This window comes from Balaenoptera physalus, assembly GCF_965194825.1.
Source record: "Balaenoptera physalus genome assembly, chromosome: 4".
NCBI classification, from domain to species: domain Eukaryota; kingdom Metazoa; phylum Chordata; class Mammalia; order Artiodactyla; family Balaenopteridae; genus Balaenoptera; species Balaenoptera physalus.
The window spans coordinates 62,962,886-62,976,257 of record NC_138891.1 but is presented as its reverse complement, the minus strand read 5'-3'; the positions used below and the strand labels follow the sequence as shown (position 1 = coordinate 62,976,257).

The 13,372-nt window shown below is 43.5% G+C and overlaps 2 protein-coding genes across 10 annotated transcripts in view; both read left to right on the top strand.

Moving 5' to 3' along the window:
• LOC309659824 (cytochrome P450 2J6-like) overlaps positions 1-13,372 on the top strand; it is a 167,945-nt gene that overhangs the window by 116,765 nt on the left and 37,808 nt on the right. The window lies entirely within an intron of this gene.
• Positions 1-13,372, top strand: part of ABCC5 (ATP binding cassette subfamily C member 5) — a 191,097-nt gene that overhangs the window by 171,043 nt on the left and 6,682 nt on the right. For all 9 annotated transcript variants that reach the window (XM_082459941.1, XM_082459937.1, XM_082459939.1 and 6 more), the window contains 2 exons: positions 495-684; positions 3,189-3,348. In XM_082459941.1, coding sequence (XP_082316067.1) covers positions 495-684; positions 3,189-3,348 — 350 coding nt within the window. The remainder of the gene's footprint in view (positions 1-494; positions 685-3,188; positions 3,349-13,372) is intronic.

The window sequence follows — 13,372 nt, the reverse complement described above, 5'->3', positions numbered from 1 at the left end:
GAGCACGGGCTCTAGGCACGTGGGCTTCAGTAGTTGTGGCTCACAGGCTGTAGAGCGCAGGCTCAGTAGTTGTGGCGCACGGGCTTAGTTGCTCCGCAGCATGTGGGATCTTCCCGGACCAGGGCTTGAACCCACGTCCCCTGCATTGGCAGGCGGATTCTTAACCACTGCACCACCAGGGAAGTCCCTCCAAGGAGGTTTTGTGGAAGAATTCCTTATGACAGAAGGCAGTTTGAAAGCCACTGCCCTTCCCGAGCTGCTGATAAGTAGCCATTGTAAACTGCTAAGTGTAGAGACCACTGTACTCTGTCTCTGTCTAGTTTACTGGTGATGAGCATTCACTGCCAGGGGGACTCTTTCACAGCAAGGGAACAGAGTGGCAGCTTTCTCTGTGTGGTTGCTACGGGTGTCCTGGTTTTACTTCTCTGTGACAAGGCCTTGCAGCTCCCCCAGAATCTATAGTCAGTCTGAACCAGCCACTTCTGTCTCCCCAGACTCTTTCCTTGGAAGCACCTGCCAGAATTAAGAACAAGTCTCCCTCCCCTGACTGGCCGCAGGAAGGAGAGGTCACCTTTGAGAATGCAGAGATGAGGTACCAAGAAAATCTCCCCCTGGTCTTGAAGAAAGTGTCCTTCACCATCAAACCTAAGGAGAAGATTGGCATCGTGGGACGGACGGGATCGGGTAAGGATGTCCTCTCTGGAGAAACATTTGAACCTACCAGAATCGAGTCTGGGGCCCATGATTTCCTGTTTATTGAATACCAGTCTCATCCTGTTAGATGAGCAGTAGTGTCTCGGTCTCTGAAACCACTTTTCTAGGCTTATTTTCAACCCTGCTTTCATAATATTTAATGCTTTTTCTAATCATAAAAGTATACATTCTCAGTGCAGAACACTTGGAACATATAGCAAAGTACAAAAGGGGAAAGGCTCCCATAACTCCATTACCCAGAGATAATTACTGCTGACATTTTGGTGGATATCTTGTTAGGCTTTTTCTATCAACAAGTGTGTTTACAGAAATGAGGTCCTTTTATACATACTGTTTCATGGCCTGCTTTTAAAATTACCAAATATTTTCCATGTCAATTAATATTCTATGACATGATTTCTATGCAGCATGATATAAAATTCTATTTTATGGATGTACCATCATTTATATTAACCCTGCTCCACTTGAAGGGCATTGAGGTTGTTGTCAGTTTTTCACTATTATGAATAGCACTGCAGTGAACATCCTTATTTCTATGAAGTCAAAATATACAAAAAATTTAAGGTCTTTGTGATGTGTTGCCTGTATAGCCTCATATTTATCAGAAGCCAACACCATTCTAAGTAAGGAACCTATGTTCCTTTGAAGACAGAAATTATTTTCTTGATCTGACATCAGTTGCAAATAGAGACTAGGCCTTCATTTTAGGCATTTAATTTCACTCTTATTCTTAGAAATGTGTTACTATATGCCCCTTAGATTTCTAGAGTCAAGACTTGAATAATGTGTTTCTTTCCGTCTTTCCTTCCTGAGTAACATTTCAAGATTGAGTCTTGTCTTCTTTCACTAACCTGTTCACCCTTGTGTACGAGGTCTCTCTGAGTCACTTCTCATTAGCTTTCTGAGTTCCATGCTTCCTTGGCATCAAAACTCTTTTAGCTTTTTTTTTCTTGCCATTAAAAAAAAAGTCTTTTCTAGCCAATTTACTTTAAAGAGCCTGCTAAGCAGAAAAGAAAAAGCTGCTTCCTCTTTGAAGGAATTATTTCATGTCAAAACAAGATACTGCCTCTAGGCTTGTGCATTGGAAAGAGAATGCCCAGCCAAGGAGGGGGAATGTCCCCATGGCTCTTACCTTGCTTTCTCCCTCGAATTCCCTCTGCTACATTGGCCCCCAGGGGTGTACTGCTCCCCTGAAAGCTCTGACTGACCTCCCTTCCTGTGATTTCCCTTTAACACAGGTAAGACCGACCAAAATTTTCACCAAGACTTTATTAAACCATGAGTAGTGACAGATGAGATATAAACAAAAATAAAATAATTATAACTAACCCGATTTACAAAGTCTAAACTGTAATCCTAATAAGCTTCTTCTGAGACTATGTCATAGGCCCTGGCTCTCTGCCGTGGTTGTAACCACCGTGAGGACCTCATTGCCTTTTTTACCAGCACGTTCCATCAGTACAAAGGTAGTCTAGTCTCAGATCTTTTGTTGAAATGGAACAACTTAACCTATTTATTTGAGCGCCATTCCTTCCTCAGCTTAAATCTTGAACCACTGCCACGGCACTGGGGAGGGCCTCCACCTCCTCCCTTCTGCCTGGGTGAGGGGCCACTAACCAGATCCTCCAGTCCTGAAAAAGCCAGTTCCAGGAAGAGAGGCCTCATCAAGAACTGTCCTGCTACATGGACTCAGGTTTCCCAACTCGTTTCTGGTAGATGGACCTGAGGACGCCTACCTTAGGGAGATGGACGTTCTGGGTTCCCACAGGTTGTTTGACGGGGGTCAAATCTCAACAGCAGGACTGTGGCTGCAAACTTTGGGGTGAGGCAGGTATTTGTGCCCTCACTGACCTCTGAATAGACAGTCACAAGGCTGCCATGAGAGGTCTTTCAGAACATGGAGCCAGAGGAGGGGAGGAGGGTCAAGAACTAGGAAAACTGCTCTAACAGATAAAAACCTGTGGTTCTGCATCTAAACTATGGGTCTGACTTGCAGAATGGTAGATAGACAGGAGGCGTTTTTCCATTTTACTCTCATGAGAGTATAACGGTCCCTCCCGCTCCTTCTCAGGCTGGAGCTGTGTGATGTAAATGTATATGCTTGGTAGCCCAGGAAAGTTAATTGTTTTTTGGGGGTTTTTTTTGGCTGCACCACGTGGCATGTGGGATCTTAGTTCCCCAACCACGGATCAAACCCGTGCCCCCTGCAGTGGAAGCATGGATTCTTAACCACTGGACTGCCAGGGAAGTCCCAGGAAAGTTCATTGGTTTTTGTTTTTGTTTTTGTTTCTGGCTGTCATTTTATACATTATCTGAGTTAATCAGTTGAAATAATGATTGAACAGAAATAGAAAAATAGATGATGTTGCCCTGAGAATAAACCAGTTTTGTCTTCACAGAATTTGCTAATTGAACGACTTTTCTGCCCGTCTTCTTTTTTTTTTTTTTTTCCTGCCCGTCTTCTGACTCATCAGGGAAGTCTTCTCTGGGCATGGCCCTCTTCCGTCTGGTGGAGTTATCTGGAGGCTGCATCAAGATCGACAGAGTGAGAATCAGTGATATCGGCCTTGCTGACCTCCGGAGCAAACTCTCCATCATTCCCCAAGAGCCGGTGCTCTTCAGCGGCACTGTCAGGTGAGGAGCTCAGCGCCCACGTGTTTCGTGCCACATTTCAGGCCAGGTGGGCATGTTAGGGCCCCCATCGGGGACTGAGATCTAGTGGCCTCTGATCTAGCGCTTTCCCACGACACCACGTGCTCCCCATCGCAGAAGGGGCAGCTCCAGTGTGCGAGCCATCTCATTAGCTAAGTGGGGCCCAGAGGCCCTGCAGCATGGTGGTAAGAAGTCAGAGAGATCTGGGCTCTGTGTCTTAGACAAGTTAACCACTCCTAAGCTTGTTTTCTCCTCCATGAAATGGGGATACTACTAAGCCCTCTTGTTGTGAAAATTGAATAAATTTGTACAAATTTTATACAAGCACAGAGGCTGGCAGAGGGCGAACATGTACCTATACATGGTAGCAGCCATCATCGTCCTCCCCATGCTGAACTCTCTTCTAGGTACACTCCAAGTCACAGTTCTCACGATGGTCTTCAGGCATTATTACTCCTCACATTTTTTCATCTTCCAGTATCTTCCCCCGCCTTTGGTTCTTACTCTAGAATGATGCCTGTCTCTGAAATCTGCCAGATTGCCAAAGATAAAATAACTAAGAAGGAAATATGTTTAACCCCGTTATCTTTTCCTATGCTTTATTCTACCTTTAGCCTGAAGCTTTTGCCTCCTAAAAACAATGTGTTTCCATAATTTGAGTCCATTTGTATTTAAGTTGATTCTGTCTAAATAAAAACAGCTTTAACTATACAGTTGACCTAGATAGGACTCCTTTTTTTTAATCACTCTAAAAGTGATATTGCCATTCCCTCTTTAATTTTTAGCAGTTTCCAAAAAAAAAAAAAGGTACCAACTTAATTTCAAATAACCACAGGCAATGTTCAGGCTTGTCTTTAAAACTAGGCCTCCACACCACCCCCCTTTTCTTCAGAAGTGGCATTTGAACCCACTGATTCAAGGAGGTTTGGTGGATAAACTGACTTCTCACCTGCATTCATGTGGGGTGAATGCTCTTGGGTGTGTTTACTTTGGCATTTCTCTAAAACACTAATGAATTTGGACAGCATAGACTGGATCTGTTGATGAGGATGTCATTCCCTTTGGGTACTGAGATAACAAGGTCAAACAAGCAACATTAAAGAGAATTAAAACTTATTGAAGACTCAGTTCTAAAATTAAGAAATTGAGAGGTGTTGCCAAATCTGCTCTTCCTTCCCATAAATCTCTCTATTTTTAGAGGCCACAGGAATACCTTTGAGAATAAAATTAACCTTATAATTTTGACTCAGGAAAAATAACCATTTTTCTTAATTTTTTAAATCATCATTTAGAAGAGAACTAGGATATATGACAAACCCACAGCCAGCATCATTCTCAGTGGTGAAAAACTGAAACCGTTTCCTCTAAGATCAGGAACAAGACAAGGTTGCCCACTCTCACCACTGTTATTCAGCATAGTTTTGGAAGTTTTAGCCACAGCAATCAGAAAATAAAAAAATAAAAGGAATCCAAACTGGAAGGGAAGAAGAAAAACTGTCACTGTTTGCAGATGACATGATACTATATATAGAGAATCCTAAAGATGCTACCAGAAAACTACTAGAGCTAATCAATGAATTTGGTAAAGTAGCAGGATACAAAATTAATGCACAGAAATCTCTTGCATTCCTATACACCAATGATGGAAAATCTGAAAGAGAAATTAAGGAAACACTCCCATTTACCACTGCAACAAAAAGAATAAAATACCTAGGAATAAACCTACCTAAAGAGACAAAAGACCTGTATGCAGAAAACTATAAGACACTGATGAAAGAAATTAAAGATGATAAAAACAGATGGAGAGATATACCATGTCCTTGGATTGGAGAATCAATATTGTGAAAATGACTATACTACCCAAAGCAATCTACAGATTGAATGCAATCCCTATCAAACTACCAATGGCAGTTTTCACAGAACTAGAACAAAAATTTTCACACTTTGTATGGAAACACAAAAGACCCCAAATAGCCAAAGCAATCCTGAGAAAGAAAAACGGAGCTGGAGGAATCAGGCTCCCTGACTTCAGACTATACTACAAAGCTACAGTAATCAAGACAATATGGTACTGGCACAAAAACAGAAATATAGATCAATGGAACAGGATAGAAAGCCCAGAGATAAACCCATGCACCTATGGTCACCTTATCTTTGGTAAAGGAGGCAAGAATGTACAATGGAGAAAAGACAGCCTCTTCAATAAGTGGTGCTGGGAAAACTGGACAGCTACATGTAAAAGAATGAAATTAGAACACTTCCTAACACCATACACAAAAATAAGCTCAAAATGGATTAAAGACCTAAATGTAAGGCCAGACAGTATAAAACTCTTAGAGGAAAACATAGCAAAAACACTCTTTGACATAAATCACCACAAGATCCTTTTTGACCCACCTCCTAGAGAAATGGAAATAAAAACAAAAATAAACAAATGGGACCTAATGAAACTTAAAAGCTTTTGCACAACAAAGGAAACCATAAACAAGACGAAAAGAGAACCCTCAGAATGGGAGAAAATATTTGCAAAGGAAGCAACTGACAAAGGATTAATCTCCCAAATATACAAGCAGCTCATGCAGCTTAATATCAAAAAAACAAACAACCCAACCCAAAAATGGGCAGAAGACCTAAATAGACATGTCTCCAAAGAAGATACACAGATTGCCAACAAACACATGAAAGGATGCTCATCACTAATCATTAGAGAAATGGAAATCAAAACTACAATGAGATATCATCTCACACTGGTCAGAATGGCCATCATCAAAAAAATCTACAAACAATAAATGCTGGAGAGGGTGTGGAGAAAAGGGAACCCTCTTGCACTGTTGGTGGGAATGTAAATTGATGCAGCCACTATGGAGAGCAGTATGGAGGTTCCTTTAAAAACTAAAAATAGAATTACCATATGACCCAGCAATCCCACTACTGGGCATATACCCTGAGAAAACCATAATTCAGAAAGAGACATGTACCACAGTGTTCATTGCAGCTCTATTTACAATAGCCAGGACATGGAAGCAACCTAAGTGTCCATTGACAGATGAATGGATAAAGAAGATGTGGCACATATATACAGTGGAATATTATTCAGCCATAAAAAGAAACGAAATCGAGTTATTTGTAGTGAGGTAGATGGACCTAGTCTGTCATACAGAGTGAAGTAAGTCAGAAAGAGAAAAACAAATACCGTATGCTAACACATATATATGGAATCTAAAAAAAAAAAAAAAAAAATGGTTCTGATGAACCAAGGGGCAGTACAGGAATAAAGACACAGACGTAGAGAATGGACTTGAGGGCACGGGGACGGGGAAGGGTAAGCTGGGACAAAGTGAGAGAGTGGCATTGACATATATACAGTACCAAATGTAAAATAGATAGCTAGTGGGAAGCAGCTGCATAGCACAGGGAGATCAGCTCAGTGCTTTGTGACCACCTAGAGGGGTGAGATAGGGAGGGTGGGAGGGAGACGCAAGAAGGAGGGGATATGGGGATATATGTATACGTATAGCTGATTCACTTTGTTATACAGCAGAAACTAACACACCATTGTAAAGCAATTATACTCCAATAAAGATGTAAAAAATAATAACAAATTTTAAAAACAGAAGAGAACTAGGAAATAAGGCATGTTAAACGTTAGACTTCCCTTGAATATGCTGCCACCAAGAAGTATCAGCATTCATTTCAAATTTTTACAGCACTTCATTTGGGTCTGTGACTCGGGCTTCTGGAGTTAATGGTTAAGAATTGACCTGCTGGCTGCTGTTTGTAGAACACTGTGGAAGCACAGCCTTCGTGGGAGATGGGGCCATTTGTTATCAGCTCCAGAGATATGTTGCCACTTGATGGACAAGCTCAGTGGCTGGTGTGCTGTTGACTGAGTTTTTAGTAATTGAGCTCGGAGCGCTGTTTGGTTAGTCGGCTGTGCAAACCTAGGAAATCATATAAGTTTCACTTTCTGCCTGCTGTAATTTTGACTTTTTAAGTCAGTAGTGAGGACAAATTAAATCCCAGACCTTCTGTCTTCCCTTTATCCTCTCAGGTTTCTCATAGTTTTAAAAGAATATCCAGCTTTTGGTGTTCTTTTGCTTTTGTTAGAAAATTAGAAGGCCTATAATGAGTTTCCCAAGGCAAAGGCAGGGTAGATCAGCTGCTTCCTCAGCTACCTCCAGGAGACTCTGAATTTGGAAACTGTCTCTCCACTGCCTTTAACCAGCATTGGGGGTGCATACCTCTCCTGGAGATACCGACATGCAGTTAAAACATATCAGGAGGGGCTTCCCTGGTGGCGCAGTGGTTGAGAATCCGCCTGCCAATGCAGGGGACACGGGTTCGAGCCCTGGTCTGGGAGGATCCCACATGCCGCGGAGCGGCTGGGCCCGTGAGCCACGGCTGCTGAGCCTGCGCGTCTGGAGCCTGTGCTCCGCGGCAGGAGAGGCCGCGATAGCGAGAGGCCCGCGCACCGCGATGAAGAGTGGCCCCCGCTCGCCGCAACTGGAGGGGGCTCTCGCACAGAGACGAAGACCCAACACAGCCAAAAATAAATAAATAATTAAATAGTTAAAAAAAAAAACAAAAAAAAAAAAAACAAACATATCAGGAGCTCTTAGAGGGAAGTCAAGGTAAAACCAAAATCAAACAAACAGAACTCAGAGAATTTTGCAAGTTAAACATTTCTGAATTGTTCTGCATACAAATATAAATAAATCATAGACCGGATCATTTAGGGGCACAGTCCTCCCTAGGTTACCCAGAACCTCAGTCCATTCCAATAGCTCATCCAGCCCTCCCTCATCCAACTGTCTGGGTTTGAATTGTAGGGCCTGTGTTTCTGTGGCCAGTGCCTTTCCCCTGCCTTTTGCCCTGATGGTTGGCTCCAGGAAGAGAGGTCCCTTCTCATCCAGCCCTAACACTTTTGTTGACCTTCCTTCTTTCGTGGTCCTGGCAGTACTTTTCTTTCCCCAGAGGACCCGTGCTTCCTGGTCTCAGAAAGCCTATCTCTTTGTCTCTGCCCTAACCAGCTCCTGCTCAAATGCTTTCCATCCTTGTGGACTGTCTGCAGCCTGCCTTGGATGGTGGTTAATCTGCCCCTTAGTGAGACTAGTTGTCCTCAGCTGTCGCTCTAGCGTGTCTCTGAGTCTCAGTCTCCTTGTGGGGGGTGAGCACTTCTCATCACCTGGAGCATCTCTGCCTGGCATCCCTTCGTTAGCGAGAGGCAGTGTTCTCAGTTCTTCCTGTTCAGATGCTCTCTTTCCTTTTCCAACTGCCCATTAACTTTTTTTTTTTTTCTGCTTTTGAGGAATATTTCAAGCTCTCAATTCAAAATCACAACAAAAACAACTGAGCCCACAACTGACCCACTCTGCTTTGGTTCATTCTGGGCCCAGACACCTTCAAGCAGAAGCACCTAGTGCTCTAGAGGGAATGGAAGTTGCTCCAGATTTGAAGCAGAATCTTAGAATCTCAAGGTCTTTCATTTGTCTTTGAATTATTCTGTTGTTTAAGGGACCCCCTTTTACTTTTTTTGACGTCTTAGTCCCTTAGTGGAACCGGAGAATCCCCCAAAGCTTCTAATCTCAATGTCAGAAAGTAATGCTAAGTCTAGGATCACTATATGAAGAACACTAGATGTTATCTAACTTTTGTGGAAGTCCTTCTGGCTGGGGGTATATGGGAAATCTCTGTACCTTCTTCTCAATTTTGCTGTGAACCTAAAACTGCTCTAAAAAAATTGTCTTTAAAAAAAAAGAAAGAAAAAGGTCCTTTGGTGCCAGATATTGCTGCTTTAAAGAACAACAACAATAGTAGTAGCTAAGCATATTGAGGACTTATTATGCGGTGAATTGTCCTAAGCATTTAAATTGTATTAATTCATCAAATACTCAAAACTCAAATGAGGTAGGCACTATTATTAAGCCTATTTTATAGATGAAGAAGCTAAAACCCAGAGTGGTTAAATAATTTGCCCAAAGATAAGAACCTGGGCTGTCTGGCTGAGAGCCTGGGCTCTCCCTCACTCCGCTCACTGTATTGTCTCTGAAGTTATCACCACAGCCCCCTTAATCACTACCTCGAGAGGTAATCTCTTTCTCCAAAAACTAGGGTTGGGCCTGCTTCCGCAGGGGTCTTGACCATTAGTTACCTTTCTTTTTCCGACATCCTCAAAATCTCATCTGCTTTCAGATTTGCACAGCCTCTGTACCCCTTCTTGAAAAAAATTTTCACACAGCCTCTGCTGTTCTCTTTAGTCTTTTTCATGTACTCTACTCTTAACTAAAAGCCACACCTTGTTTCTGAATAACTATTTTGAGTTTTCCTTTAACTTCCTGAGAGACGAAGGTCTGAGGGTCCCGTAGTCTCTTGTCCTGAGGCTGAGGCTGCAGGGAGGCACCCACCACCGACAGAGGATGACGTGGTTCAGCATGGTGTCTTCTGTGTGCCCGGAGGGGATTGCTGTATCCTCAAACACCCCGGGAGATACTCTTGACCTTATTCAGTAGTAGTCAATAGGTAAACTTCGAATATTGCTAAAAATAACATATAAAGAACCAAAGATGAAAATGCACTTTGAGCAACATAGGACTCCAGGAGTTCTGACTGTTAAAAATAAGTGCCTTCATGCTCAGATGCTTTTCTTTCTCTCCATCTACCCAGCTGAGTACTTGATGCAGTGGATGCATAACTTTGCTTTCATTTGTATCTGTGGGTCAGACCAGGACCATCTGGTCCCTCTAATGAGGGTATATATATATATATTTTTCATTCCTGATTGAGTTCCCTGTTGAGATCAGTCTGGTCTGCCTTAATGTGTATGTTTACCACCTGCTGGTGTACGTGAATATTCCTTACATATCCAGAACCCATTGCTTAGTCTTGGGAGTCTCCTTCAGCTGGTGTGATGGGCCTGGGCGGGGTTGAATGCCAAGCCTGTCTGTGTGTCTGCCGAGTCTGATGGGGCAGCTGCTCAGTGAGCAGGGGACTGCACTCTTGTGTACTTACTCTTTGTCTGGTAAGAGCTATCTGATGAATTACTAGATGTATTTGTATTCTTGGCATGCTGCAACAAAGTACCACACACTGGGTGGCCTGAAACCACAGAAATGTATTCTCTCACAGTTCTGGAGGCTAGAAGTATGACATCAAGTTGTCAACAGGGCTATGCTCCCTCTGAAACCGGTAGGATCCTTCCTTGCCTCTAGTACATTCTAGTGGTTTGCCAACAGTCTTTGGTGTCCTTGGCTTGTAGATTCATCATCCCAGTCTCTGCCTCTGTTGTCACATGGGCCGTCTCATTCTGTGTCTCTGTCTTTATGTGGCTCTCTTATAAGGACATCAGTCCTACTAGGTTAAGGGTCCACCCTACTTCATTACTCCAGGATGACCTCATCTTAACCAATACCATCTACACTGACCCTATTTCCAGATAAGGTCACATTCTTAGGTACTGAGGGTTAGATTTCAACATACCTTTTTGGGGGATACTCTTCAACCCATGACACTAGGCATCACTGTACAGTATTAAAGAACACTTCCTAGACTAAGTCTAGGGGAACTCTACACATTCCTTTCCTGGAAACCAACATTATGGACCCTTCAATCTTGAACATATATTTGTTGAGGTCTTTAACTCTGTACAAAGGACTCAACTCAGCAGACGTGGGAGGAATCTGAACAAGTGGTAAAATCTAAAACCTAGAATTACACATTCCTTCCAGGAAGAGGTAGAGAAAGGGAAGATTTAAGAGGTAGGAGATGGGCTAAACCAGAAATCCAGAAAGTGAGGCATCAAACCATAGGTGGCAATTTATCAAGTTATTGGTGCTGGGAATTCCAGCCTTAGGTAATATGGATTTTCCTCTGGCAAACAGACCACAGCAGTGGCGACTGGGCAGTGTTCAGAGACCCCAAAAGGCAGATATTTATAATCAGGGAGCTCACGGATAAAACCAGAGCAAGGTGGGGCCCCGAAACTTGGGAGCCTGAGCAGCCTGTCAAGATAGGAACCTGGGCACGTGGAGACACAACAGGAACTGACCTAGCAGAACTGTCCGACAGGGGGAGATTCTAGCTCAATAGGGTCCCGTGACGCTAAGTGGGAATCACAGAGCAGGATGCAGATCCAGAGCAGCCCGGCACTAAACCACACGTGGACCGACTTCAGGTCCTACTGCCCGAGGTCAGAGTTGACTCCCTGTAATGGGCAGAGGCCCTTCTCCAGCGTGCAGTCCTGTGGGGCAGCTGTACAGAGACCAAGGTGGAGGGTGAGGAGCAAGAGACCAGGCAAAGCAGGACGTGACCCCTGTATGGAACCAGTTGTGATTTCCCACTGGGCGGGTGCCCCTTCTGTCTAGGTTTGATGAGGACTTCCAAAGACTCTTGTAAAGAGCTCCGAGGAACTTGTTTTTAAAAAAAAAAGAAAGAAAGAAAAAAAAAGAGCTCTGAGCATTATGGTTCAAAAGTGAGACACCTGTTGTGAGCCCTAAGGTCAGGAATCCTGCTGTAAAATATGAGAAAGTCCATATGAGACACAAAAGGAGAGAGAATATTTTATTGTGAAAACTTGCATTGCCATCTAGATAAATGTCACTCAGAGGCTTGTGCTAATCTTTTTGTTGTTGTTGTTGTTGTTTTGGGGGGGGGGGTGGATTGTGCTAATCTTGCCCCATGGGAATTCCCACCAGTCTGTGTTAAACCAAACAAAAATGTGATTAACCTTTTATCCCTCAGACTTGGGATGGAGAACACAGGTTTCACCCTGATCTGTTGGTGTATCAGTGTACAAGGCGGCTGGAGAGAGAGCCGTAGACACAGATCTCATCAACCCTGAGGCAAGCTCAGGCAGACTCCAGAGGGTTAGAGGGACAAGGAAGATCAGGGACTTTCAGCATCTCTTTCTGATTAGAAGCAGGCGAGCTTCTCCTTAGACTTAGGCCCATGCTTTGCCATTTCAGTTTTAGACCATCATTCTTTAAGTGAGAGGGCTCTTCCTAGACGGCATGCCTGCAGAGAATGTCTTCCCCATCTAGACCTTTCACGGCTAGGACTTTATCAGAACTATTTCGAATCCTGGTATTCAGGATCCTGGGATTATTGTGTCCACTTGAAAAATGCATCAAATATAAGAGTCAAAACCACCAAGCAGTGCAACCAGGCATCTAAAATGACCACGTCCCTTGTCAGTTTAACAGCTACCAGCTATCGAGTGTCTGCCATGTTCCAGGCACTGTATCTACACAGCTCTAATGTTCACAGCAACCTACCAGGTCATGTCACTATCTCCCCATTTTATAGATGAGGAGACTGAGGACTGACTTGTCCAAGGTCATGCAGATGATCCCATGCAGAGCAGGGATCGAAGCCAGTCTGCTCGGATCCCATGTGTGCACACACCTGCCCTCCACCATGCTGCTTTCTGCCTCTGTTATTACTGAAAATACTTAAGTTGTGACATACTAATGTCTGTTATCAGGAACTCAAATAAGGTTGGGAGGAATAAGTTCTTCTTTCTTACAAAAAATATTAGACAGTATACATGGGCTACAACAGTGAATAAGATCCAGGCAAGGATTCTAATCCAACGGAGGAGAGAGACAAGTGAACAAAGTGACGAGTGCCATTATAGGGGTGAGGCAGGAGGACCCCCAGTCCAGGCTTGAAGGGTCAGGAGACACTTCCTGAAGACCCCATCTAAGCTGAGAGCTGAAGGACAAGCAGGAATCACAGCCAAGGCATAAGAACAATGATAATAATAACACGGTAATCGTAGCTCTCACGTACACACTGCCAGTCCTGCCGCAGGTACTGCTGTAAGTGCTTTGTACATGTGAAATGTAGTCCCCAAAACAAACCTTTTTCAGGAGGTGCTCTTTCATCCCTGTCTTACAGTTGAGGGAACTGAAGCATAGAGTAGTTAGGCTAACTTGGTCAAGGTCACACAGCTGTCATTGATAGAAGCTGTGAGGGAGTCAGGCAGTCTGGCTCCAGAGCCCTTGTTTTA